The sequence below is a fragment of the Canis aureus genome, chromosome 11 (assembly GCF_053574225.1).
Source record: "Canis aureus isolate CA01 chromosome 11, VMU_Caureus_v.1.0, whole genome shotgun sequence".
NCBI lineage: Eukaryota > Metazoa > Chordata > Mammalia > Carnivora > Canidae > Canis > Canis aureus.
In genome coordinates this window covers 26210374-26237351 of record NC_135621.1, presented here as the reverse complement: position 1 = coordinate 26237351, position 26978 = coordinate 26210374, and the positions used below count along the sequence as shown (strand labels likewise).

Genomic DNA, 26978 nt, shown 5'->3' with positions numbered 1-26978 from the left:
ATTGAAACCCCAAATCTAACCACAGATTTTTCCACGAAGTGCTCCTAAATAGAGATGTATTAACAAATGGAGAAGAGAGGTTCTTGGAACTTAACAAGGACAGCTAACATATTTTAAGCATTTATGTGCCAGGCACGGTGTTAAGCACTCCATACATGTTAATAGTCTCAATCCTTGACAACACTTTCGCCAGGTAGAATAACATCTGTTATACTACTCTCATCTCCTTTCATAAATCCTGAAACAGAGGCTCAACGTGGTTCATTAACTTAGCCAAGGTTACCTAGCCAGTAAGAAGTATGTCCAAGGCTGCCCACCAGCAAGCTCACACGAAGGAACTCATGTGCATTTTGCCTTCTCATTCCATAACTGATTCCTATTTATATTAATTTCTAATGTGTTGAATTCCCAAGTGGTTAAATATTAACCTTTCCCCTATAGTCTTCTGAGTAAAATATACCTTATGGAAACTACCACTGTGGTTCCGTGGCTTCACAGGTCCCCATACCAGATTTGGGAAAAAATGACTCCCTGTCCAAACTGGTCAACAAGTATTCAAGTGCCAGCTGTGGTTTCTCAGCTGTAGGGAACATGAGAGACAGGAAAGAGAATTTTATGGCCTCATGGAGCTTAAGATGAACAACAATAAAACTAGTAATGCCAGGATAGAATAGCTTATATTTGCTCAGAGCAGTAAGTGAAAGTCATCACTGAAGGAGTTTGGTAAAGACTCATACCAGGAAGACCACACCAAGGAGGTGGCCTTTGACCGGGGTCTTGGAGCACAAGAAGGGTTGGGCAGGGTGAAGGCCAGTGGTCTGCAATTACAGATATCCCTGAATTCTACATCCATTCCTCCTCCAGAATGTCAGCTTCATGAGGGCCAGATCTTTCTGTTTCCTTCATGCTGTATTTCTTGCACTTAGAACTAAATACTTGCCGAATGCCTGAATAAGTCCAGCAACCTTGGGCAGAACTATCTAAGTTATACTAGATAGACACAGCCCCTGGGGTTGGGTTAGATCAGTGCTTCTAGGAGCTAGTCAGGTAAGGAAGAAAAGACTATGAATATGAGTACGCATACTTTGTGTGTGATGGGGGTTGGGGGGTGGTACTTGGAACCTCAAGCTCTCATGCCTACCTCCAGGAACCAGGTGGGCAAGGATGCTTCACTGGGCAACATCATTCCAGCGGTAATCCATGAGGGTCCTTTGAGGATGTGAGTCCAAGGAGGCCGCATCCATTCATTTGTCCAGCACATCTCTTAGGTGGCTTCTAAGGACCCATTCGATGGACAGAGTGCCGAGGAGAGATTTGAACAAGACATACACGTTCTCTTCTCCCTCAGGGAACATAAATTCTTGAGGGAATAAACACAAGCTGAATAAATAACTGAAATGAACACTCTGGCAGGATACATGAAGAAAATAAAATGGACCCGTATTCTAGAGAATGACTAGGGCAGACTAGACTAGGTAGGTAAGGGAAGCCTCTTGGAAAAGGGATCTGTCATCTGTGAAATATCCACATTTTAAAATGTTGGCTCATAGTAGTTTTTGTTTGTTTTAAAGAAGCATACTGTAGGCCCAACAAAGAAACATGTTGGTCTCCAGGACCTTGTTCCACTGCAGGATGCTCTGTTGTCCCAGGCTATCAGCACCACCCCTCCCATGATGGGATATCTAGAGTACTTTCTTTTGTGGCAGATAGCTGTATTATGAGAAAGTGCCTCATGGATTGTGATAAACCAAGTCTTCTGGTTTCTCATTTTGGGATCAGGAAAAGCACAGTGACAGAGGTGTCCTTCTTATGAGACCCAAAAGGGTGGGTAGCAGAATCAGTGTGACAAGCACATGGCAGAGGAGGATCAAGCTGCCTTAGAGATAAAGGATTGCTTGCAAGTTCTTGGACTCTTATGATGTGTGTAAGGAAACGGTAGAAGATAAGGTCTGAGAGGTGAGTTGGAGCTAAACTGGAGAGTCTTCATACCTGATGCACATGTTTTGTGGAATGTACAGAGGGAACTGCTGAGGATTTTTAAGTAGGGTGATGACACACCAACCACTTATTTTAAGAAAATTTGACTGTGGCGATGGGCAAGGAAGATTGGAATCAGGGAGACCAGGTCAGTGGGAGGGAACTGCAGCCATTTCCAGGTGTGAGATGATGATACTAAGGGTGATGGGGTTGGGATAGGAAGTGGCCATCATGCAAGATGGTGGACCTAACACAATGGGGCCTCAGCGAAGGCCTCACCCTGAAGGCAAAGTAGAGGTGGAATTCTAAGATTCCATCACAGCTTTGATCCTGGGGCATTGGGAAAGTTCAGGAGCCAGCAGGAAGAACTGGTCTAAGGAGATGATAAACATTTGTCTTAAGTGGGCAGAAATTGAGGTGCTGGGGGTGGGGTGGTCATCCACAAGGTAATCCGAGGCCAGTGCTCAGGAGGAGGTCAAAACTGAGGATGGAGATTGAGGAGTCATCACTGGAGTTGAGGCTAGAGGTGAGAGAGAAGATAGAACGGAGAGGTCAGATCAGGTGAGGAAAGTGTAATGAAAACTAAGGGAAGGAGAGCTTCTCAAGGAGTGGCTGGGTAGTGGATGATGACTGGGATAGTGCTGCAGAGACAGCAAGGAGGACAAAGCCATGAAAGGAGTTGCGGGATTTGGCAGTTTGGAGGCTGACATGGGACAGAGCAGTTGGATGAAGGGGTCAAGTCTACGTAAGCCAGAAGGAAGTCAGGAATGAGTGGGTGACAGCAAGTTGAGGCAGCTGTTTTCTTTGGAAAAGATTGAAGAGACCTCTCAGTGAGCTCATTTACCTTCGTCTTTGTGGATTTGCCCTATTCTGAACATTTTACCTACGTGGACTCGTACAAGATGTGGCTTCCTTCACTTAGCATAATGTTGAGGTTCATCTGTGTTGCAGCATAGTGTTCCCTTGTGTGGATACGTCATGCCTTATTTACCCATTCATCAGTCAGTGGACACCTAGGTTGTTTCCACTTTTTGGCTGTTATAAATGAAGCAGCTAGGGACATTTGTATACAAGCTTTGTTTGGGCAGACGTTTTTATTTCTCTTGTGTAGATCCTCTACATTTTTTTTGTTGCTGTTTGTCTTTTTCCTCGGACTTACAATAGCATCAGTTATTCACTTGCTTACTTTCCATGTTCCTGCAATGAATTCAGCCCTAATTCTTGTGACAGAGATTCTCAATAGGGGGTTAGTTGCTTTTATCCCCCTATTGGGATAAAAAGGGAAGCTCTCCTTCCCTTAGTTTTCATTACACTTTCCTCACCTGATCTGATTTTATCCCCCTTGTCACTGTCTCTTCTGAAGCCCTCCGTCCTTTTGCCCCATGTCATATTTGTCTAGCTCTGCTGTCCCACACTTATCCTGGGATTGCTTTAGCCATCAGTAGGGAGCGGTGACCTTGAGGCCCCCGTTCCCTGGTTCTTGTTTTTTTTATTCCCTAGTTTTGTTGGAGTAGCTTCCTGAGAAAAGGTTACATTAGAGGGAAATTGGGGGGTGGGATGGAGCCTTGTCTATCTTAAAACATCTTTATTCTGATTTCATGCCAGTTTGCTAGTTTAGAATTTTAGGTTGGACGTAATTTTATATCAGATGTTGGAAGGCATTTCCTGATTGTCTTCTAGCTTTTGGTAGTTGAGAAATATGATACCATTTGATTCCTGATCTTTTGTGTGCCACCTGTTTTCTCCTCTGGAAGTTTATAGGCTCTTTATCCTTGGTATTCTGAATTCCATGGTAACATACACTAATGTGAGTGATTGTCAGCCACTGTACCTACATGGTGGGCTCTGGGGGGCTCACTCTGTCAGGCACTTACATTCATGTAGTCCTCCTATGGCTAGTCCATGCTGAGCCCCAGCCTGCGAAGGAACTTCCAGTTCCTGAGCCTTTGGGTAGCACTGCCTTGTCCTCTGCTGTCTTCATTCTTGCAGTCAGCCCGTCTTTGGCAGAGACCCTGACACTACCTAGTACTGGAGAGGCGCTCTGGAAAGGTGTGTCTGATAAAGGATAGCACCTCAAGCCCAGGGTGTTGTGTGGGCCCCCAGCCAGGTGTCCACATCCATGGGGAGTTTGGTGTGACCAGCATACCATTGGGAGGCCCAGGTCAGGAGAGGGATGGAAACCTACTACAGGCTTCTCTAGGGAGTGTATTTGGGGAAATTGCTCAGTAAGGTGAAGCACAGATCTACTTTTTACCCTTGGGTGTATCATTTTCAAGACCTAAACTTTGTTTTGACTCTTGAACATAGATCCCTGTAGCTAATGTTTGGGTGGGAAGAGCTGCTGTTGCTCACAGCTTGTTTATTTCCTACCTCATTTTAGCTCCTGATCTCCTCTAGTTCAGTTTCCTAGGACATAAAGTTTTCTGAGGTTGCTCAGATCACTGACTCCTTCCGGGGTCTGTCTGGCTATGTATGCCCTTGACAAACACTGTTCTGCATTCACACCCAGGCCTTTGGCCTAATGTTTACTGAACAGTTTTTTTTTTTTTTTTTAAGATTTTATTTATTTGTTCATGAAAGACACAGAGAGGCAGAGACATAGGCAGAGGGAGAAGCAAACTCCTAGTGGGGAGCCTGATGTGGGACTCGACCCCAGAACCCCACAACCTGAGCCAGAGGCAGATGCTCAACCACTGAATGACCCAGGTACCCCCTGAACAATCTTTTCTGTCGTTCTCCTACTCAGCTCATGTATTGGCATAAAATATATATATATTTCTCTTCTCCATTTCATAATTTAAAAAGTTCTTTAACAGCTTGATTCAGAAAGCGCTTTCTGACTATCAGATTGTCAGTATCCTCTGGATTCTGTGTGAGTTCTATTAATGTGTGCACAAATTGTTACATTTTTACGTAGGGGTTGCTAGGTGTTGAAATAGTTGAGGTGGAATAGCCATATAATCCAGTGTAATCCACCCAAATAGGCAGGCCCTTGCATATCCACATCCCGTGGAACGTTTGCGTCATTTGCAGCTTTTCATAACATAAGTACTATTGTCCTGAATGCGTAGGAGCAAGTCACTTTGGAGTCAGTTCATTGGTGTGTGTTTCCCAAAGAGGACTCCATCACGAGGTGGGTTACAGCTCCTTCACAAGACCAGCTGTGGCCCTTCCAGTTTGGAAACTCTCCAGGGCTTTACATTTGCTGAGATTGCTGTGCTGATTGGGACTTACTACTCGGAAAATATTTTTATTTATTCAAAAAGGCAAGATGTTCATATGGTGAAATAAAAAAATGTGAGAGGGTACTGTGAAAAGTCATGCTCCCAGCCCTTCCCCCTGGTGCTTAGCATCTACCAACTCTGCCTCCTCATAAGTAATTCATTTTTCAGTTTCTTTTACCTTTTTCAAAACTTGCTTAATGCAAATATAAGCAGATAAGTGTGGATTTTAATATTCGCTCCCCTTTTTATTTCTGCACAAATGGGTAGCATGTGACAGGCTTTGTTCTTCTGCATCTTACCTTTGTTTTTTTTCACTTAACCGTATATATTAGAGATCTTTCCAGTCTTCATTGCTGCATGGTTTTCCATTGCATGGATGCCTGTAACACATTCATCCAGTCCTTTTATGGTGGATATTTGAGGGTGTTTCTAGTTCTGCTATTACAAACAATGCTGGGGCGGCTGGGTGGCTCAGTAAGTTAAGCATCCAACTCTTGATCTAAGCTCAGGTGTTGTTCCTTAGGGTTGTGGGTTCAAGCCCTGTGTTGGGCTGGTCCACACTGAATGTGGAGCCTACTTAAAAAAACTTAAAAAAAAAAAAAACCACAATGCTGTGGTAACTAGCTTTGTAAATTCAGAATTTCATACACATGCAGATCTAAGTGTGGGATAAATGACAAAAAATGGGATTGCTGGGTCAAAGTGGGGGTGGTGATACCTACATCACAGATGCTGCAAGAATCAGATGATATAAGACGTATAAAAGGAAGAGACAGGAACTAACATTCTGTTCTGGCCCCATGGGTTTGCAGTTTTAAGATATCCTAGGAGGGATCCCTGGGTGGCGCAGCGGTTTGGCGCCTGCCTTTGGCCCAGGGTGCGATCCTAGAGACCCGGGATCGAATCCCACATCGGGCTCCCGGTGCATGGAGCCTGCTTCTCCCTCTGCCTATGTCTCTGCCTCTCTCTCTCTCTCTCTCTGTGACTATCATAAATAAATAAAAATTTAAAAAAAATTTTTTTAAGATATCCTAGGAAACTTCTGTCCACAGTGGATGTGCCAATTCACATCACCATCAGCGTGTAGAAGAGGGCCTGTTTCCCCTCAGTTTCCTGATAGAGTCCAGAACTCTGTCCCTTTAGTCTGCCTGTCTTTGCCACCTGTGTGCCATTCTAGAGCTCACAGCGCTCCCTCAGCCCCCGACGACACACATATACAAACCCCTCTGTCCTGGCCTCCAGAGCCTCACTTGACATTTCTGTATTTGAGGCTCCTGGATAGTCAATGAGTAGCAACCAGCTTTCTGAATGATCCCGTCCTGTGCCTCAGATGTTCTCTTTGCTTGCCCAGGACCCTGGTGCTTGTGACCTCTGCCACTTTTGGTTTCTTGGAGCGATCGTTCATCTGGTTTGCTCACTCTCTTTACTTTTCAAATTGATCCTTGGGGCGCAGGGTGGCTTGGTCTGTTGAGCCTCCCACTCTTGGTCTCGGCTTGGGTCTGTATCTCAGGCTTGTGGGTTTGGGCCCCAGGCCCAGCGTGGATTCTACTTAAAAAACAAAACAAAACAAAACTCCTGAATGTACAGCAGTTCCTCATTTTCAGCTCTCTACTTTGGGGGACTTGAAAAATGATTTGTTTTACCTTGTTTCGTTGGGACTCTCTTCTCTGGCTGTGCTCTTTCATATAGCTTCATGGTGGCAACCCTTGCTGCCCTGCAATTTCAGTGCATCCTCTCAGAAAAAATTCTGGGGGCTTTCCATCACTATAAATGGTGTCCTGGAAGTTGTTTCCTTTCACCCGAATTCTCTTATGATGACTTTTCACCAAAATTGGCAGACATTTTAGGAAGTATCGTTTGTTATGAATAGCCCCGTTCTCATCATACCTTCCTTTGAACTTTAAAAGTCATTGGTGTTCTCTCAGAGAATGTGACTCGTCTTTTTCTTTGTTGTTATTGACTGCCTCTGCAGTTGCCCCTACTTTTCCATCCTTCAGCAGGTTTTGAAATCACTGTGTCTGCAGCACCAGCCGTGAGCCTCGCAGTGTCTAAGCAGCCCTGCAGCTGAGACCTTTACCCAGGGCATGTGTTGTGCTGGGCTTTGTGTGCAGCGCTGGCAGGGGAAGCAAGGACCCTGTCCTTCACACAGCACATATGGCCTTTTGTCTACGTTGTCTCCTGATATGTTTTTGCTTTTAATCCTTTCTCCCAATTCTGTGGTACGCTACAGATGAGAAACTGAGGCCCAGACCACACAACTAGTAAAAGGTAGAGTGGTGACCTCAATCCAGACCTGCCTCACTCCAACAACACCTGTGTCCTTTTCCTACACCTTGTGCTGTCTGACGTAAGTGAGCTTCCGAGTTGCAAACACAAGATGGTGTGGTGGGCTAAGGCCAGGGGGACTGAGGAGCCTCTGCTCACTTCTCACTTGTGTTTATCTAGAAGGGTCTGCTCTGTGCTGCCCTTCAGGTGACTTCCCTGGGTCCTACAGTACTTCTCTGAGTCTTAGTTTCTGCTGTGAGGTGGAGGCTGGAGATAGCTACGTCACATGTGCCGCAAGAAGTAATCGAGCCAAAGCCTATAAAAGGAAGAAGGCAGGAACTGACGTTCTCTTTTGACCATATCTGAGAATGAATGAGGAACTTCACATCTCAAGTTGACTCTTAGGACCAAAGGGCCTTTTTTAGGATATGGTTTTGAAATGTTTATTTCTCCCTTTTGAAAGGGCTTTTGTAGTTGTGGTGGGCAGGACACAAAGGAGTAGTCACAGAGTGCAGGGGAAAGTGTTCCATTCTTGGACCACAGGATTCAAGGGTTAAACTTGTTGACATGATGGAATTTTTTAAAGAGTAGCAGGATCTCAGAGGCTGGGCCTCCAGGTAAGACTCCCTGGGGAACCTCTGTTTAGAAACTAATCCTAAACCATTGACAGGCTTGGAAACTGGAAAAGCAGAGCTCTTTCTGCATTACTTAGGCCCTTTGGAATTGCTAATGAATATGTATCTAAATGGCCCTTATAATCTGGCTTTATCATCTGGCCTGTGGAACTGGTCTGTTTGGTTCAGAGTCTGGTTTGGACCAGTGATGAAATTCCGTCTGCCAAACCAGATGTAGAGCTGCCTTGTTAAACTGGTGTCTGCCCAGCTCAGGCCTTCACCATCCCACAGCAACAGGGGAAGATAATGCTTCTTGCTAAGTATGAAATTTATGGTGAAGCCTTGGACTTTACAAAAGTCCTTCTGATACATTCATCTTCCTGACAGTGCCGTGAGGTAGACGCTTGATTTTTATTCCTGTTTTGCAGATGAGACACTGAGACGGAGAAATAGAATGAACTGCTGACAGAGTCAGGAGTTGTATTTGGGCCTTCTAACGTGGGTTCCCATACTCTTTCCTGCCCTGTGGGAATGAGGTGGGAGGTGTCCTGACTCAGGAAGCCTGTCTAGGAGCCCCTGCTCTGGTCAGAAGTTATTTAAAATTTTTTAAATATAATTTTTAAAATTTGTTCAAACCAGTTCAGCATGAATGAGTACCAACATATTCCCAGCACGGTGTTAGACTCTTTGGGGGTATTGGAGGTGAGTGTGAAACAGTCCCAACTTTCAAGGAGCTGAGCTCCAAACAACCTGACCAAATACAAAGCGAAATGCAACAGAGGTCTTAACAGAAGGACAAACCTTCCCAAGTTTTTTGAGCACTAAGGAACAGAATTAGCAAAATTTTCACAGAGACTTTGGCATCTGAGCCGAGATGTGAAGGATGAGGGGATAGAACTTTAGGGTCAGGGTGTTCATTGAGAATAATTTGGCACACTCTGAGAACATGATTCAGGGTGGCCAGAATACAGTATAGGACTGAGGTTCTTGAACTGCCAAGTGTCTAAGAACCCACAGGTCTGGGATGACATCCAGGAGGGGCACTGAATGAGTGGAGAGGTGGGATCAGAGAAGGTTCTTATGGAGGTACTTTGTAAGCTGAGGCCTCAAGGCTAAAGGGGCAGGAGAGAGGAGTCATGCTCTAGGCTGAGGGACCAGCCCTTCTGAAAGGCATCGGCCTGGCTGTGTAGGCCATGGGCTGGCCACAGTCCTGATAACTGTTATCTTTCTCAAACACGATTTTGATCAGCTCCCTCCCTCTGCTGCTTCAGTGTGCTCTCAAGAGTCTGGGTGATAAGCAGCAAAAACTGCCTCTGGGTAGCCTAAACAGAAAAGGAATTTATTGGAAGGACACTGGTGCACGAACTGGCCAGAGAAGCTGCAGAGCCAAACTTGGAAAATGGGCCAGAACCAAGGGAGGCTCAGCTAAGGATAGCCCAGGGGCAACTGGGTTAGGACCCCACTGCTTTCCTGGGTCACTCCCAGTTGGGGGTATGCACGAATCCAAGCTGGGTGACAGAAAGCCTTACCTCCTACCAAGACCACTTGATGGGGGTTCTCCACTAGGAATATCAGGGTGCTGATGCGTTGAATGATGGACAACCCACAAATGTCCACTAGCAAATGTCCACTACATTCCCTATGTCTCTCCTTACCTCCAAAATAATAGCCAAATGCCTAAGGGTGCCATTAAGGCCTTTCACAAGTTAATTAGAAGCAGCTCCTTCTATCTCTCCACTTCAGCTGCTTGCAGGGCATTTCCTGGTGCTGTGGTTTTGCTCAGCCTGTTTCCTTTGCCTACAATACTTCCTTCTAACTCCTAAACCTCTTCATCCACTGCCTTCCAGCATGGATCCATGCTGTCTCTACTCTCTGACAGCCCTTTCTTTGTGAGGCACTTGTCTGTTCTCACCCTTGTCACGGTGCATGAGAGTTGGTTGGCTTTTTCTTCCCTGTGAGATGGGGAGGTGGAAAGGGAACCAGCCCGTTGGAGTCCTTGCTCTGAGCTGGAGCCATGGTAGGTGCTTAGCATCCTCCAGCTCTCAACACCATAACACACAGGATATGCAGGTGCTGGTTGGGTATTTGTAGCACAACTTAATAACCTACTTTGCAAGTATTTGTTTTGTCCTTAGTCTTAGGGAGGTTTGGAGGTGGTAGTGAGTGGAAGGATGGGGTGGTGGGTTATAGAGGTCTTTCACCTTTTCCTGGCTGGTTTCAGGACCGAACACGGTTGAGAATCCCCTCAATGGAGACTCTGCCCCCAAAAGAGTCAGGAGGGTGGTTTCAGCTCGCTATTGATTTCATGGACCCTTGGTTACCTGCCACTGTGAAGTGTGATGCCCTTGTCTTCTAGAACAGGACCATACAGTATCGGTTCCTTGGAGTTGTACTCTTTGCAATTTGTTTACTTTTCACTCTTTCCAGGAGAGTGAAAGCAATATGATGCAGGGCAGAGCAGGTGAAGAGCCAGGAAATAAGGGAAGACCAGAGATGACAGTCCTTCCCTTTCTCAGTGGGGGATGTTGGCTCTCATTTGTGAGTGAGGCACTAAATGACCATCTGCCCGGTGCCAGGTTCTGTTTGGTGACGTCCATTCAATAATAGAACCGAAGCATCTGTACGGTGTGGCAACTAAGAGCTTGACCTCAAATTCCAGCACCATCACCTGCTGACTGGGTGATGTTGGACAAGTTACTTAACCTCTCTGTGCCTCATTTTCCTTGTCTGCGAAATGGAGGTGATACTGGTGTGTGTCTACCTCAGAATGTTGTGGAGATTAAATGAGGAAATCTAGGCAAAGCGCTTAACACAATTGCTGACACATAGTGAGAGCTTGGTAAATATTAACAGTTATGTACTATATTATTGCTACCACTAATTGGCTCAGATTTTTTCATCTTAGTTGTCGTTCTTAGAGTCTCTTCTTAACCTCTTCCTAAGAGTAGGCATTTCAAAGTAATGAGTGGAATAAGAGGGACAGCCTTTCAAACGTGGGGTGCCAATAAACTGATGCCTCTCATTTGACCTTAGGTAAGGATTGGAGGCCTGGGTTTGCTGGCTGGGACCTAGGGTGGGGCTCTTGCATGGGTGGTACGGCCTTTGGTTATTGACTGCAGCATTCATTCTGAGCCCAGGCCATGAGGCGGGGCATCCGGAAAGGAAGCTTCATGGTGTGATGGTTGGGGCAACTTCTGGTGCAGGGTGCTTGCAAAACGATCACAGGCTTTGGAAGAGGAGACTGACACTCTTACCCACCTGCCTACGACCATGTGCAGGTCACTGCCTCTTTGGACTTGGACTTGTTTCTTCTGTGTAACCACCGCCACCACCACCTTTCAAGAACTTTTGTGTCAGGCACTGTTCTCTGGGCTTTATATATACTAACTCTTTTTAAAAAGAGTACTTGAGGGATCCCTGGGTGGCGCAGCGGTTTGGCACCTGCCTTTGGCTCAGGGCGCGATCCTGGAGACCCGGGATCGAATCCCACGTCGGGCTCCCGGTGTATGGAGCCTGCTTCTCTCTCTGCCTGTGTCTCTGCTTCTCTCTCTCTCTCTCTCTGTGACTATCGTAAATAAATAAAAAAAAAAAAAAAAAAAAAAAGAGTACTTGAAACAGTTACGTCACAGGGTGATTTGAAGATTATATACCACCATATGTGTGAAAGTGCCAGCAAGGTGTTAAAAGCAAAAACAACTGAGTGACAGTGCTAATGAGGTTCTTTTCCAGTTAAGAAAAAAAAAAGTCACGTTTAAATTTTGCATATAAATGTATACTTACACACAAACACCAGATAAATAGCAGTAAAAATCAACAACAACAAAAGCTTTTTAAGCAACATAAGCTACAGGTACTTTTCACATTGTGCACCTTCTTTTTATCCTAACATTTGGCACCTGGCCATGGCAGATGTTTTATACAGGGTTTTGCCATCAGAACACATGCCTCTTGAAGGCATTTAATTTTGTGTCTGGCACATAGCAAACTCTGTTAATGTTTGTTGACTGCATATCTTAAAGGATGTGTCTTTATTGATTTGCTTTGTATTTTAAAGGAGAGAGACTTGAAAAAGCATCTTGTCGAGGCAGAAAGTCTCATTTGGAGAATAATGTAATCATTTGAGTAGGAGGGTATGTTCACAAAACACAAATAGCCAGGCAAAAATATCTCTCCCCTCTTCCCCCGGTGAGTCAGTTACATGCATGCTTACCTTGAGATTAATCTTCCATTCACATTGAACGTAATATTGGAAATAATGAGATGGATTACATAAGCACTCCCCCCCCCACACACACACCTCTAAATTCTCCTTATTTTATTGTCACTTCAAGTCTCTCTTGCGTCTCTCTTCCAGGTTGTGATGAGCATAAATGTAAAATCCAAGAAATGTTTGTTTTATAGGGGAAAATTGTGTGCATAGAGGGGAGATTCAGATAAACCTAAATCGATCTCAATTCAAATCTTGGTTCAGCCACTTTGTATCTTAAGAGGGGGGCTCCAGCAAGTAATTTAATTTATTTGAACCTTATTTTCCCCACTTGAAAAGCAAAAGAATAATACTGGTCTTAGGATTTATATAAAGTACTAAGTAGGTGTCAGTGATAGCTATTATTATGTTGTTCACCTAGAATCAATAAGAAATTAATTTTAGTCATAGCCACCTCTATACTTTTAAATAAAATATAAGTGTGATATCTAATTAGAAGATAAGTTTATTAGCTTCATCACTGAGTTACTTTTGCTTTTAAACATCAATAATGTGGAGCGCCTGGTTGGCACAGTTGGTTAAGCATCTGACTCTTGGTTTCAGCTCAGGTTGTGATCTCAGGGTTGTGGTATCGAGCCTCATATAGGGCTCTGTGCTGAGCACAGAGACTGCTTAAATTTCTCCCCACTCTGCTCCTCCTGCTCATGCTGTCTCTTTCTCAAATAAATAGATCTTTTTTAAAAAAATCCATAGCGTGACCATTGGCTTTTATTCAAGGGTTAAATTAGAATCTAACCTGGAGATGATGCCCTTTCATATTTGTTATGTTTAAAAATAAAACAACACTATGAAAGAATCAAATACTTTTTTATGTTCTGGGTATATTCATATATATGTTTATAAAATGTATATATGTGTGTGCATTTATGTATACACATACACATGTGTGTATGTGATATATATACCTGTATCAGAGTTTGGTTAATTCCCGTATCTAAAGGAAATGGACGCTCAGGGAGATTTCTTTTCCAAAGGCAGCTTGACAGTTGCACTGCTAGATTCATGGCCCAGTGTTGCTAATCCAATAGCCAGGTCTTCTTCAGCCAGTTCTATGTGAATTTATACTTGGGAATCCCTTTTCTGTTTGGCCTTCCAGTTCGTTCTTGGTTTTTAGCTTTTTGACCTCCTGCTTTTCTCCCTTACTATGATTCTTTGCCATACTTCCCTTCACAGAGTCCCTAGGAGGTGGCCTGTTTCCTGGTGTGGGCCATTTTCTAGAATCTCGCATATAACTAGAACTTTTCTTGTATCAGTTTTCAGAAGATTCTCTTCATCAGTTGAAGTTACCCAAGTTTTTGTTCCAGCTATTCTGATATTATCTTCTCAAGTCAGAATTCAGTCCTAAGTTTGTGCTTAGGATGATACTTAATGTGTTCATGATGTGTTCTGGGGAAGCCAGCACCCTCCCTGTACAAACCAGCCATGAGCAACCACTGAGCTAGAGAGGCCTCCCCTTCCTAAAGCATTGTTGGATGACTTGATGTGGCATTTCCTGTTTTAATGAGGAGAAAGACCAAGTTCATCACCATGAGCTATAGAACCTGTCATGATTTGACCTTGACCTACCTGGCCAGCCTGGTGCCCTACCAGTTGCCCATTCTCTTCCACAGCCCACCATGCTAGCTTTGTGCCTTCAAGCCTTGGCTTGTGAGATTCCCTGGGCCTAGAATTCATTTTGGGTGCCTACCAGCCTTCAGTCTAGTTCCCTCAGGAAGCTGTTCCATTGTCCCTTCCCAGTGTCTTCCTTGCTGCTGTGATTATGTCACTTGCACTAACTCATTGAGGTTAAGGAGTTTTTTTTATCATCTCTCTAGGCCAGCACACAGTGGGTGCTCAACATGTTTAAATCCTTTTGCATTTACGTACCCACTCCACCAAAAGTAGAAGCTTTGCAGAAATTGCAGATTTGTCCAGATTTTCCAGGATAACCTGGATTTCAAAAATATCTTGTCCCATTGTGAGGTGATATGTCCCTTCCAGTTTTGGTTCATAAAGCATAATTGCCATTTTTACAGATTGCCTGAAAGTTGCTTTGGGGAGCATTTCAGTGAATTGATTCCAGTTTTATTTTAACTGCCAGAGTGGTTAGTGCTTGGAAAGGTACAGGGGAACAGAGTTTGTCCGTGCACTTGTGAAGCATAAAATATAAGAAAAGCATTTAAAAATATAACTTATTACATGCAATGTGGCAAAATAAAAATTTTTTAATGTTATAAACCTACTCTTAGACTGGTATCAGCACATATCAGAGATTTATTAACATTATTATTTTTTTTTATTAACATTATTAATGAGAAAACCGTCAGGATGACAAAACTGGATCCAAAGAGAATGTAAGAAACTGATATTTATGTAGTTTAAAAGAGGATGCGGTAATAAGATTGCAAATATAGATGCAAAACTGGTCAGTGTCCTACAGGGCAATAAAAAAACAAAGCCTTTGAATTCATCTTTTTTTAAATCATTTGCAGCTTATCGATTTTCTATAAGTGAACATCTAACTTCACAGAATGTGGGCCTAATCCATAGTAAATAAAAAGTCAAACAAGTTTATGTTTACACAGCATATCAGATGACCTTTGTGTAGACAGGGTAGACAAGACTACCTCTAGTATGACTCTAAAGGAACACTTTTTTTTTTTTTTTTTTTGGCCTTATTTTCAAGTTTCGGTAATTTTTTCTTTTTCCCTTTCCTTTCCTTTTCTTTTTCTTTCTTTGTTTTTTTTTTTTTTTTTTTTTTTTTTTTTTTTTTTTTTTTTTTTTTTTAGAGAGCATGTGGGATCCCTGGGTGGCTCAGTGGTTTAGCGCCTGCCTTTGGCCCAGGGCGCAATCCTGGAGTCCTGGGATCGAGTCCCACGTAGGGCTCCTGGCATGGAGCCTGCTTCTCCCTCTGCCTGTGTCTCTGCCTCTCTCTCTCTCTTTCTGTCTTTCATGAATAAATAAAATCTTAGAGAGAGAGAGAGCACGCGCGCGTGTGCAAGCAGGAGTTAGGCGGGCGGCAGAGGGAGAGAGAATCATAAGCTGGCTTCATATCTAGCAAGGAGCCAGGGCATGATCTCACCACCCTGAGGCCTGAGCCGAAATCAAAGGTATGCTTAACCAACTGAGCCACCCCCTCAGATAATTTTTCTTAACAAATAAATCACAGATGGGTCCAAGAGCACAAAGATGGCTGGATCTGAGATAGAGAAGAGTGTCCTGGTTGAGAGTAATTTTAAGTGATTTTGAAATAGAATTGTGAAATTCAGAAAGGAAGAGGGTGGTAACGAGCAGAAAAGGTGAGGCATGGCAGTCACAGAGAAGGATCCCCTCCCTAATCCCACCAAAGGTATGTGCAGAAAAGGGTGTGGGTATTTTCCCCAGGTGGATGATGAGCTAAGGAGAGTGGGAAGTGAAATCCTTTGGAGTAGGAGGGAGCAATCGGTAGGAAGCTTTGAAGCTTGTGTTTGAGAGATTTGAGAGATTTGATTTGAGAGACTGTTGGACCAACAAGATACTCAAAGAAGACAGTTGTCACTAGGGAGGAGGTTGCAGTTAAAATCAAGGTAGAGTATACAAGTTAAGCAAAGAGAACTCTGATACCATGAAAGGAGACCTGCCAGAAGTTCATAGTAAACTTCTGGCAAAAAAAAAAAAAAAACTTCTGGCAGAGGAAAGAAAGACCAATTGAAGGTGATGCTGAAGATCATTCTCCTGGTTGAAACTGAGAGCTGCTTGGGGGCCCTGCTGTGTTGGACAGAGAAGTTAGGACTGGCCGGCCCAGCTGGGACTCTCTGAACCTGCCCCTGACACCCAGCCTGGCAGATAGGGAGAGAGAGTCAGACAGAGCAGACCAGAAGACCATTGGAGAATGACTTTCGCTTCCCTTTATGCTTTCTTTTACTCTTAATTTTCAAATGTTTTATTTCATTATGTAATATTTGATATATGCAGTGATACATTTGTGTTATGTAACACGAGCATTTGAGAATCCCACCTCCCTGCCCGATTTTCCTTTGTGGTTTCTTTGCCAGTAAAAAGAGTGTACTCATCCCTTGCCTAAAATATAGGATGCCTGAGTCACTAGTTTGCCATCCGGTGTCATTCAGCCCTCCTCCAGACTCCCTGTCTCCCAGGAAGGTGACCCAGAATTCCCTTGATGTACATGATGCTGTCCCTGTGCTATGAGCTTCTTAGCAAATGTGCTCCCTGGTGTTTCGAGTGATTTTAGGCACGAATTTGCTTGAATTTGTTATAATTGTCCCTGCGTTCCTTATATTATTGCATTCCAAGGTTTCTACAGCAAAGGGTGTAGGTGTCAGCCCAGCTCCTGAACTGCCCTTCTGGGTGACTTGAATGGGGGTAACTCATGTTTGAGGTCCTGAGAAAGCAGTGGTGATTACAGATAGCAAAATGGTAGAGAAAGGAAAAGCTATCTCACTATTGATCTTCAGGTCAATACTATTGATACTAGTCTACATTTGATTTCTTTTTTAATTATTAGAAAAAAAAATCCTAGGAGGGAAGATAGGATCATCAGCTTGAGTGCAGGATACTTGTTTCTTAAAGAAGCATACTTGTTGGGATTAACTTTTGTGTTTACCTCTTGCTCACTGGTTGTGGTCCATCTGATTCCCAGTAGCCTACAAACATTACATACCACACTTACTCTGTCTTTTATGTTGGTTGGGCAGATCTAATGTGAAAGATTAAATGAACGACACTAAATTAAGAAAGTTTAGATGAATGTCCTTATAATCTTGGGGATGAGGAACTTTTTCAGTGTAACACAAAAAACAGGTAATTTCATTACACAGTATTAGCATTTGCATATAGTCAGTTCTGCTATAATACAACATATACATTCCTAAAAATCACTGCACTGAGCAAAATCATGTGATGCAAACCAAAAGGCTTATGAGGGAAATGGACTCTTTTTTTTTTAAGATTTTTTATTCATTTATTCATGAGAGACAGAGAGAGGCGGAGAGAGAAGCAGGCTCCATGCAGTGAGCCCAATCTGGGACTTGATCCCAGGACTCCAGGATCACGCCCCTGGGCCGAAGGCAGGCTCTAAACCGCTGAGCCACCCAGGCGTCCCGGGAAATGGGATTCAGGTCACAACACTCAAAATCTTTAGAAGTGATTGAAAAAAAAACTGAAAAAACTAAGAGCTAAAAACCTAAAAAAACAGCTTACTTTTATAGATTATTAAGTCAGTAAGAAATATGAAATACCACAAGAAATGGGGCCCCTTACCCTAAAAAAGACCTGAGGTTTGCTTGTGGAAGTGAGTGTTAGAAGTTGTAGCTTCTGAGTTATTGTGAGGTGATGGACGAAGGGATGTCTGCAGTCCGATGGAAAGTTCTGATCCAGATGTGGATGGTTATGATTCATAATACATGCTGTGACCTGACAAAGCTGGTAGATGTTTGAGGTGTGCACCTGTGCTCATTTTGTGTACCCCTATGTGGCTCATTTCAGCTGGGTGTGTTTTGCATTTCCTAGTGTTTCTCTCATGCATAAGTAAACACAAAATTCGTGACATGCCCAAATTGTTCCCTAATATAGCCAAATGCATTGGAACAAATTCACATTTGCAAAACTGACTGTCAAAAAAACCTGCCACAAATAACATGCACTAGATACTACTGAGTGCCAGGCACTGTGCTTTAGATTCCATGCAACCTCTCTCTTAGCAGCCCCATGAGGTAAGTATAATTTCAACCCCATTTTATAGATGAGAAAACTGACCCAAAAAAGTAAAACTTACCCCAAGTTATAGGGCTAGGGCATGATAACGTAATCACTGTGGCATTATATTTTCTCAACAAAAAAAATTTTTTTGAAGATCTTACTTGAGAGTGAGAGAGCAGTGAGCAGGGGGGAGAAAATGGGGGTGGGGGGAGAGAAACAGATTCCCCACAGAGTAAAGAGCCTGAGGCTGGGCTGGATCCCAGGACCCTGAGATCTTGAGCTGAGCCGAAGGCAGATGCTTAACCAATTGAGCCACCCAGCCCACCCCTGTTTTTTCTCAACAAATCAAAAGAAAAATAAAGTGGATTGTATGTCAACCATACTTCAATAAAAATAACAGTGTGGCAGATATATGCACATATATAAGGAGGAAATACTCATAGTATATGAAATTTTTTTGAATCAGTAAAAAGAGACAACCCAATAGAAGAATGCATAAAGATCAAGAGCAGGCAATTTAGAAAGAAAGAAATACAAATAGTCAATAAAATTGGCAGGAGACATCCAACCTCATTAGCGCTCATTCATCCAAGCCGAAACAGTTTGATGTTCTTTCCCCACTGTCTGGATGACAGAAGCAGATGTGGGGAAATGCTGGCAGAAGCATAGGTTGTTACATCCTCCCCAAAGCACACATACCTGTCTTTTGACCCAGCCAGTCAATTTCTAGAAATTTATCCCAATCATCAAATCAGTGGGAAAAGATTTTTGTAAGAGTTGGTAATGCTGGGGCCACCTGGGTGGTGCAGTTGGTTAAGCATCTGACTCTTGCTTTCAGCTGAGGTCAGGATCTCAGGGTTGTGAGATCAAGCCCCACGTCAGGCTCTGTGCTCAGCTCAGAGTCTGCTTGAGCTGTCCCTCTCCCTCTGCTCCTTCCACTCATGTTCTCTCTCTCCTAAATAAATCCTTTAAAAAAAAAAAAGTTTCTAACGCTAAAAAATTGAAAACAGCCATTTGTCATCACTAAGTGGTTAAATTCTAGTGTGTTGGGCAGCCCTGGTGGCCCGGTGGTTTAGCGTCACCTTCAGCCCAGGGCATGACCCTGGGGTCCCAGGATCAAGTCCCACATCAGGCTCCCTGAATGAAGCCTGCCTCTCCCTCTGCCTGTGTCTCTGCCTCTCTCTCTCTCTCTCTCTCTCTCTCTCTCTCCCTGTGTCTCTCATGAATAAATAAATAAAATCTTAAAAAATAAATAAATAAATTCTAGTGTGTTGATACAATATGCTACAATACAGTACTGAGGGACTCAAACAAAGGATGCTGCTAAATCCACAGTGGTTGACACTGAATACTTTCTGTGTTTTATTAAATAAAGGGGGCAGGGTACAAAATAGCATCTTCAGTGTGATCCCACTTTTTTAAAACTGTTCTCACACGTGTGCTTGTGTGCACAAGCAAGCCATGCCTGTGTATAGGAAGGACATATCAAAACATTGACAAGTAGATGCCCCAGGGAGGTGGAATTGCTGGACTTTTTTTTCATTTAAATTTTTTCTAAATTTTTTAATAGTTTACTTTTATGATTTTTTAAAAAAAAGGTAGTTATTTAAAACATTATCTGGGGTGCCTGGGTGGCTCAGTTGGTTAAGCATCTGCCTTCGGCTCAGGTCATGATCTCAGGGTCCTGGGATGGAGTCCCACATGGGGGCTCCCTGCTCAGTGGGGAGCCTGCCTCTCCCTCTGCCCTTCCCATCCTTCTCTCCCTCGCCAATAAATAATCTTTTTTAAAAAAATTATCTGGGCAGGGGCAGTCCGGGTGGCTCAGCAGTTTAGTGCCACCTTCAGCCCAGGGCCTGATCCTGGAGACCCGGGATCAAGTCCCACATCAGGCTCCTTGCATGGAGCCTGCTTCACTCTACCTGTGTCTCTGCCTCTGTCTCTCTGTGTGTGTCTCTCATAAATAAATAAATAAAATCTTTTAAAAAAATTATCTAACACAAGGGGGTAATAAATACGAAATACAAGAGCATCAGTGACCTTTTTAAAATCATTCTCTCAGCACATACCTGGGCTAGGTAGCAAATTCCTGCTAAAGGATGTTGGCTGACATGACTATGCAGTTTGGAGACTATGTTACCTCATTTGGGGGCTTTAGATTCTATACTCCTGACCAAAATTAATCTGCCCAGATTTCAGATCACCTCCCTCTCAGGAAGATGTTGCTAGCTGGGCAGGGCAAAGTGCTTGATGTTACCTCCATGTTGCAAGCTCCATAAAGTGCACATGAACTTGGGGTTTCTTCGGATGAGGCTCATGACTGGTTGCAATGCACAGGTGACAGCTGCAGTCTCGGATTTTGATCACAAGCTTTAAAGAGACCAAAACTCAGGAGTAATTTCTTGGGGCCCCGCTTCCTTGATGCAACAAAATTATTCCTTCAAGAAGCAACTAAAAAGGGCAGCCTGGGTGGTTTAGCAGTTTAGCACGGCCTTCAGCCAAGGGTGATCCTGGAGACCCGGGATCGAGTCCCATGTTGGGCTCCCTGCATGGGGCCTGCTTCTCCCTCTGCCTGTGTCTCTGCCTCTCCATCTCTGTGTGTCTATCATGAATAAATAAATAAATAAAATCTTTAAGAAAAAAAAAAAAGCAGCTAAAAAATAGTTCTGTAGCTTGTTTGAGGAGGGTAACTACCAGGAGCACCCCTGCTGGGTAAGCTAGGATTTGCAGGCCAGAGGGTGGCCTGCCTAGCTCCCAGGAGGCCCACCCAAGTTTGGCCTTCCGCTCTAGTGACCACAGCTCATCATGCAGGATCTGGAACTTCATTTTCAAAGCCCCATAAAGCTTGTGCCTTCTTCCAGGCCTCTCTTTTCTGGGTTTCACTGCTCTCAGAGGAAATGAGAACCTCTATAATTGCGGCACTCCAGTGATTGGAGCAGGGAACACGAGACATTAGGATACTCCCACGGGTACAGCTTGGAGCTTTAGAGCAAAACTGTACCTGAGGTGGGCCTTTGGCATCTTGGTTCTCCAGGCCTCGTTCTGGCTGGTGGGGCCTCCTCTCCTCTGTCACTGCAGACCAGATGGGGTCCTGGGAAGGCCCCACCTGCCTTGCTGGAGCTGGGGCTCAAAGAGCCTCTTCCCATCACTTCTTCCTTCAAATGCTTGGTCTTAAGGGGCCCCTCTGTGCGTCTCAGCCCAGTGCCTATCTGCCTTGCTGCAGATAACACCACCGGAGCTTGTCATGTGTGGGTTGAAAAGGATTTATTTTTTTTAAGTCGTTGCATCCCATTTGCCTCCATTCTCTTAACCTGCTTTGTGAACAAGCTTTAGGACCTCTGCAGGTTATTTCACCATGCCAGCCCAAGTCTTTCTCCGCAAAAGGTTTTAGAGAACACTCAACTAGATGAGATCAGTGGAGCCAAGTGCCCAGGCGGTAGGTGCTCTGGAATTACCACTGACAGGGACCCTTATAAGGGTCTGCCTCTCACCAAACACTTTGCACAAATTATTCATCAATCCTCACAACAAAGAAGCCAAGTATTCTTAAGGCAGCCTTTTGTGGTGAGGAAACCCGCGTGTAGAGAGGTGACTTGCCCTCTTGAGACCCTACCTAGTACCGAAGTCTGTGCCCATCTGCCAGGCCTCTGGCCTCTCTTGCCTTGTGCCCTCCTTAGCTTTCCATGGATGAAAACAGTCAATCAGGGATTGATGTTCTTTTGGCTCACAAAACACCTCTGGGCTGATTCCACAGGGTAAGAACTTTATGGGCATTCTGGAAAGTTCAACAGGTTATTAGGTTTCTCTTAAGCATTTTCTTTTTTTTTTTTTTTTTTTAAGCATTTTCTTAAAACTTTTTATAAATCTTGTGTTGTGCTTGGATTGTTTAGCATTAAAGTGTGTTTTGTTTAAATTCTGTGCTGAGTTTAAGGACATTTCTTAGTTTAATCATTTACAAGGAACTGGAATTGGTTGGTACCAATTACAATATCTGTGGCAATGTGCCCATTTCTCCTTCCCACACACAGCAGGCTGAGTGTCGAGGGGACACAGCAGTGTTGAGGTGTTGGTAAATAATACTACTACATAGTCATTTAATCTTATAAGATGCTGTTTTGTCAGCAGGCTGAACTGATGAAACGCTGGAAGTAATGAACTGCTAAACTTCAGTCGTCCTGTATGGTCATCCTAGAAACCCCCAGTAGCTTTCTGCTTGCATAACACAGGACTCTTCATAGCCCCAACCCGCTACCACCACACAGGAGCATGTGCATGCATATGCACGTCCACACACTGTTAGAGACCTGGGAAGGTGGGATGGACTTGGCTGGTAAAGGTTTGGGAGAATGAAAAGAGTTGGTGTGTTTTTTGTTTGTTTTTGGTTTGGGGTGTTTTGGTGGCTAAGTCAGAGCATCGAGCGACCTTGAATGTTTAGAGAGGAGGGTGTACAGTTCAGAAACAAGCAGCAGCTCCTTGGGAATGTCTTAGAGAGGAAAGGGGAGGGAATGGAAGCAGTGTGAAGAACCTTGGGTCTGAAAATACCCATGAGAAAGCCAAGGTTCCAGACTTCTAATGGGGACCAGCCCTGTGGGGAGGCAAGAGTCACAAGAGATGAATTTTAGTTGTGGATTAAGTTGGGTTTTGGTAAATTTAAGGGTGAACTAGGGGAAGAGATTTGGGGCCCTTTGGGCTAGGAACTTTAGGGATCCCAGGTACTTGGAACACATATCCCAGTGGTCCCACAACTCTTTGCCCCGAGAGAAGGCGCATGGCCAGGGTGGGCCCTCTAGAACACAGAATCCAGGGCCGGGGTTGCCCTGCCCCAACCTTCTGGCAGTGAGTGTGCTTGGTGCAGTAGAAGAGCCTGAAGCTGGGAGGCAAGGAACTGGTCCTAGTCCTTGCTGTGCCCTGATGAGCTGTAGGACCTTGGCCAAGTTATTTCCCTGTTCTGGACTTCCATTATGATCTTTCCATCCACTCCACCCCCTGAAGTTCCAGGACTTGGAGGCTATTGATTTCATCATCCCTGAGTGTTTCTGAGGGTACCAACAGTGCCAAGTGCCCAGGGCTATGCGCTTTCTGGGGAGAAGCCCCAGAGGCTACCTGTGGTGAGGAAGGAAGGCTGCCTGAGGTGAGAGCAGTTTAGGGTCTGGCCAGACCTCCTGACCTCCTGATTCCATGCGTTGTCATGGGGAGCAGTCCTGGGTTGGCGGTGGCCTCACACCTGAGGCTACTGAGCTTGAAATCCTTAGGACAGAGACTACCCACTTTCCTCCCCCAGTGTCCCCAACTGTAAAACGAGACCAGCAATAACCTCCAAAAGCAATACTTACCTAGCCCAGGGGTGGCTCTTGTTTGGCCTGATATAATCAGGAAAGTTAGTGGAAAGGGCCTGGAGGTGGGGTGGGGAGAAAGAACATCAGACAGATGAATCCTGACCTGTTGTTCTTCGGTTGGCCACCTTAGCTCAGGAGGCTCTCCTCCTGAGAGGGAGGTGAGGGTCTCCTGACCCATTTCTGCTGTGCTCGTGGGAAAGCCTTTAGCTTTGCATGCCTCGGTTTCTTTTCTTTTCTTTTTCTAAGATTTTTTATTTGTTTGAGAGAGAGCCTGAAAGCAGGAGTGGGGGGAGGAGCGGAGGGAGAAGCAGACTCCCCACCGAGCAGGGAGCCCGACTATGGGCTCCACCCCAGGACCAGCCCCCGCCCCCACATCATGACCTGAGCCCAAGGCAGACGCTTAAGCATCTGAGCCACCCAGGCGCCCCCATGCCTCAGTTTCTTAAGCAAATTTGGAAGTTAATAGATATTTTGGATGGCAATAAAATTACTCCTTTTCGTTTCTTTCCAGAGATGCTGCAGTTTGTCAGCAATCAAGTTGGAGAGTTCCCTGACTTGTTCTCCGAGCAGCTGTGTAGCTCCTTCCCCAGCGGCGGCGGCGGCGGCGGCGGCAATGGCAGCGGCAGTGCTGGGGGCGGAGTGGGGGACCCCGCAATGTCGCGGTCCTTCAGCCAGGTCCCGCTACCTGCCTTCTCTCCCGCCGCCGCCTCCCCGCAGGCTCCCGCCCTGCAGGTCAAGGCTCCCCCCACCACGGTCCCTACCCCGCCGCGGGCCACGCCTGTTCTTCAGCCCCGCCCCCAGCCCCCGGCCCCGCCCCCGGCCCAGCTGCCGCAGCAGACGGTAATGATCACCCCCACGTTCAGCACCGCTCCGCAGACGAGGATCATCCAGCAGCCTTTGATATACCAGAATGCAGCCACCAGCTTTCAAGGTGATTCAGAAGTCAGAGATGATGGTGGTTGGTTGGTTCAAAAGTTTATGTGCCATGTTGCAACCACATCCCTCTCTGGGGATGATGGAATCGGCAATTTGGTCCTCTTCTGATTGAGTTTTGGGTAATCGCAACAAGGACCGTGGTGTGGGGATAGTCCACACTCTGCCTCTTCAGATACCCTAATATCTGTTGTGCCTGCTTCAAGGATATTGGGTCAAAGAATGGAACAAGCAGAGCAGGTGCAGGGCCGTGCTGGTAACTGGAGCTAGAGGCTTGAATAAAGTGAGTCTAGAGACTTACCTGAACAACAGCCAGATCTTGGCACCTCGAAGTTGAGAACTATTCATTCAGCAAACATCTCCTGAGCAGCCACTACAGAGACTATGAATTAGAGCAGGTGCTATATCTCCGTTCAGCAGGCCCTCAGTGTGTGGTGAGCTAGTGAGTGACTTTCTTTGGGCTGTGCCCAGTGCCTTTGCGGCAGACCTCCCTCCAGACCTCCATCCGTTTTCGGACCCTTTGGGGGAGCCCCAGGTGGGATTAGTATTACTCTGAATTTCAAAGGATCTTAAAGTTCTTCAGTGGGCTTCTGAGGGTTTAGGGCCTACAGAGAGGCAGCAAAGCAAAAAGCTGAGACTGTCATCCCAAAATGCACTGTCATCCCAAAGTGCACTTTCTCTTCCTTCCACGAGGAGCAATGGAGCCGTATGGAATTGTTGGTTCTCTGTATCTATCAATTCTACTGGGTGCAGTCTTTTGCTGATTAAGCTCCCCTCACGTCCACCCCTCACCCAGAGTAATAAAATAATCTGTTCTCATTCCCTCAGAAATTGATGCAGCTCCCATGGAATGTTCTTGTTATCTAGACCAGCCTGTAAATGGCTGTGTACATCTTCTTCAGCAGCAGGTGGGGAGTCGGGCTCGTTCTAAGGCACCCCATCCGAGGTGGCTACTGCAGCTACAGTGACATAATGCATTCCTCGTCTGTGTGACTTTTCCCTCCTCTTCTCCCAAGTCCTTCAGCCTCAAGTCCAAAGCCTAGTGACATCCTCCCAGGTGCAGCCAGTCACCATCCAGCAGCAGGTGCAGACGGTACAGGCCCAAAGGGTGCTGACACAGACAGCCAACGGCACGCTGCAGACCCTCGCCCCGGCCACGGTACAGACAGTTGCTGCACCCCAGGTGCAACAGGTCCCGGTAGGTAGCCGATGAGGATTCAGGAGGGTGCTGGGTGGGGCTGGGGGCTGGTCTTGAAGATGTGGTATACATACTAAGAAGGACCAACAGAGTGTAAGGGAGCAGCGTTTAGGCCGTGGTGAGCTGGGCATGGAGACCTAGCTGGGATGGCATCTGTGGAGGTACACTGGCCCTCGCACAGTCCCAGTGGAGGTGGATTATTATTTTTTAATCTTTTTTTTTTTAAGATTTTTATTTATTTATTCATGAGAGACAGACAGAGAGAGAGAGGCAGAGACACAGGCAGAGAGAGAAGCAGGCTCCATGCAGGGAGCCTGACGTGGGACTGGATCCCGGGTCTCCAGGATCACGCCCTGGACTGAAGGCGGTGCTAAACTGCTGAGCCACCCGGGCTGCCCTGGAGGTGGATTATTTACCCCGGTCATGGGTAACTGGAAAGGGATGTGCCAAAATGTCTTGAATTTATGTATTACGGTGGATTGTAGTTTCTCACTAACAAGGTAATTTATCTATAAAAAAAAAAAAAAAAAAAACGCAGGTTTTTTTCCCCTATCTGCTTCTCAGCCCTGTTCTTGGTTTTGCTGGGTTTGTCGAAAATCAGCCCTCTGTCCCATCCTCCATCCCCAGACTCTGCCCCTGCCAGGCCCTGGCGTTACTCTCCTTGAAGCCTTCCAGCCTTCCAATCCAAGACCCTCTTTAGCTATACTCTTTCTCCTTGTCATCAAGTTGTGTTCTTGGTTTTAGGGAAATGTTATTTTTTCTTCTTTCCTGGAGGGAAAGAACCTAAAGCAAAAGAAAAAAAATAACACTGCCTTCCTTTTTCCTTTTCTTCATTCTCTGTCCAGGTCCTGGTACAGCCTCAGATCATCAAGACAGATTCCCTTGTTTTGACCACCTTAAAGACAGATGGCAGCCCTGTCATGGCCGCAGTCCAGAACCCAGCCCTCACCGCCCTCACCACCCCCATCCAGACAGCTGCCCTTCAAGTACCAGTAAGAGCTGCCTTCCTCCCTCCACCCCCTCCTTTCCTAGAGGTGTTAGGCCCCAGAGATGTTAACAAAACCTCTACAGAGTGGGTAGGTGCAGAAGCTCTATGGAATGTGTCAGATTGCAAATATCACCCCCTTTTAGGTTCCCTCCCCACTGCCTTGAGAAGTACCATCAATGCATGTTATATGGGAGTACTAGGGACTGAGGGAGGAGAGAGGACTAGCAGAGGGTCCCCGGTTCCCATGTAGCAGCTCCACACAGGAATGTCCGCCTCTTAGGTCCTGCTGATGGAGGTTTGACTTCTGAGGGACCCTAGACCCATCAGGCAGGGAGGGGCTATAAGTTGAGGGACACGGAAGGCCCCCATCCTTGGGTTGCAGGGTCACAGCCACTTTGGTATGTTATGGCAAGAGAGTCTGATAGAGTAATAGGTGATCAAAATTTGAAAGTAAGCTTTATTCATAAGAGCCAAGAACTGGAAATAACACATGTACAAAAAGA

General features: G+C 45.3%; 1 protein-coding gene across 1 annotated transcript in view; it reads left to right on the top strand.

Annotated features, from left to right (window-relative positions):
• SREBF2 (sterol regulatory element binding transcription factor 2) overlaps nucleotides 1-26978 on the top strand; it is a 61449-nt gene that overhangs the window by 1601 nt on the left and 32870 nt on the right. The window contains exons 2-4 of the mRNA XM_077914320.1: nucleotides 23868-24287; nucleotides 25306-25487; nucleotides 26333-26479. Coding sequence (XP_077770446.1) covers nucleotides 23868-24287; nucleotides 25306-25487; nucleotides 26333-26479 — 749 coding nt within the window. The remainder of the gene's footprint in view (nucleotides 1-23867; nucleotides 24288-25305; nucleotides 25488-26332; nucleotides 26480-26978) is intronic.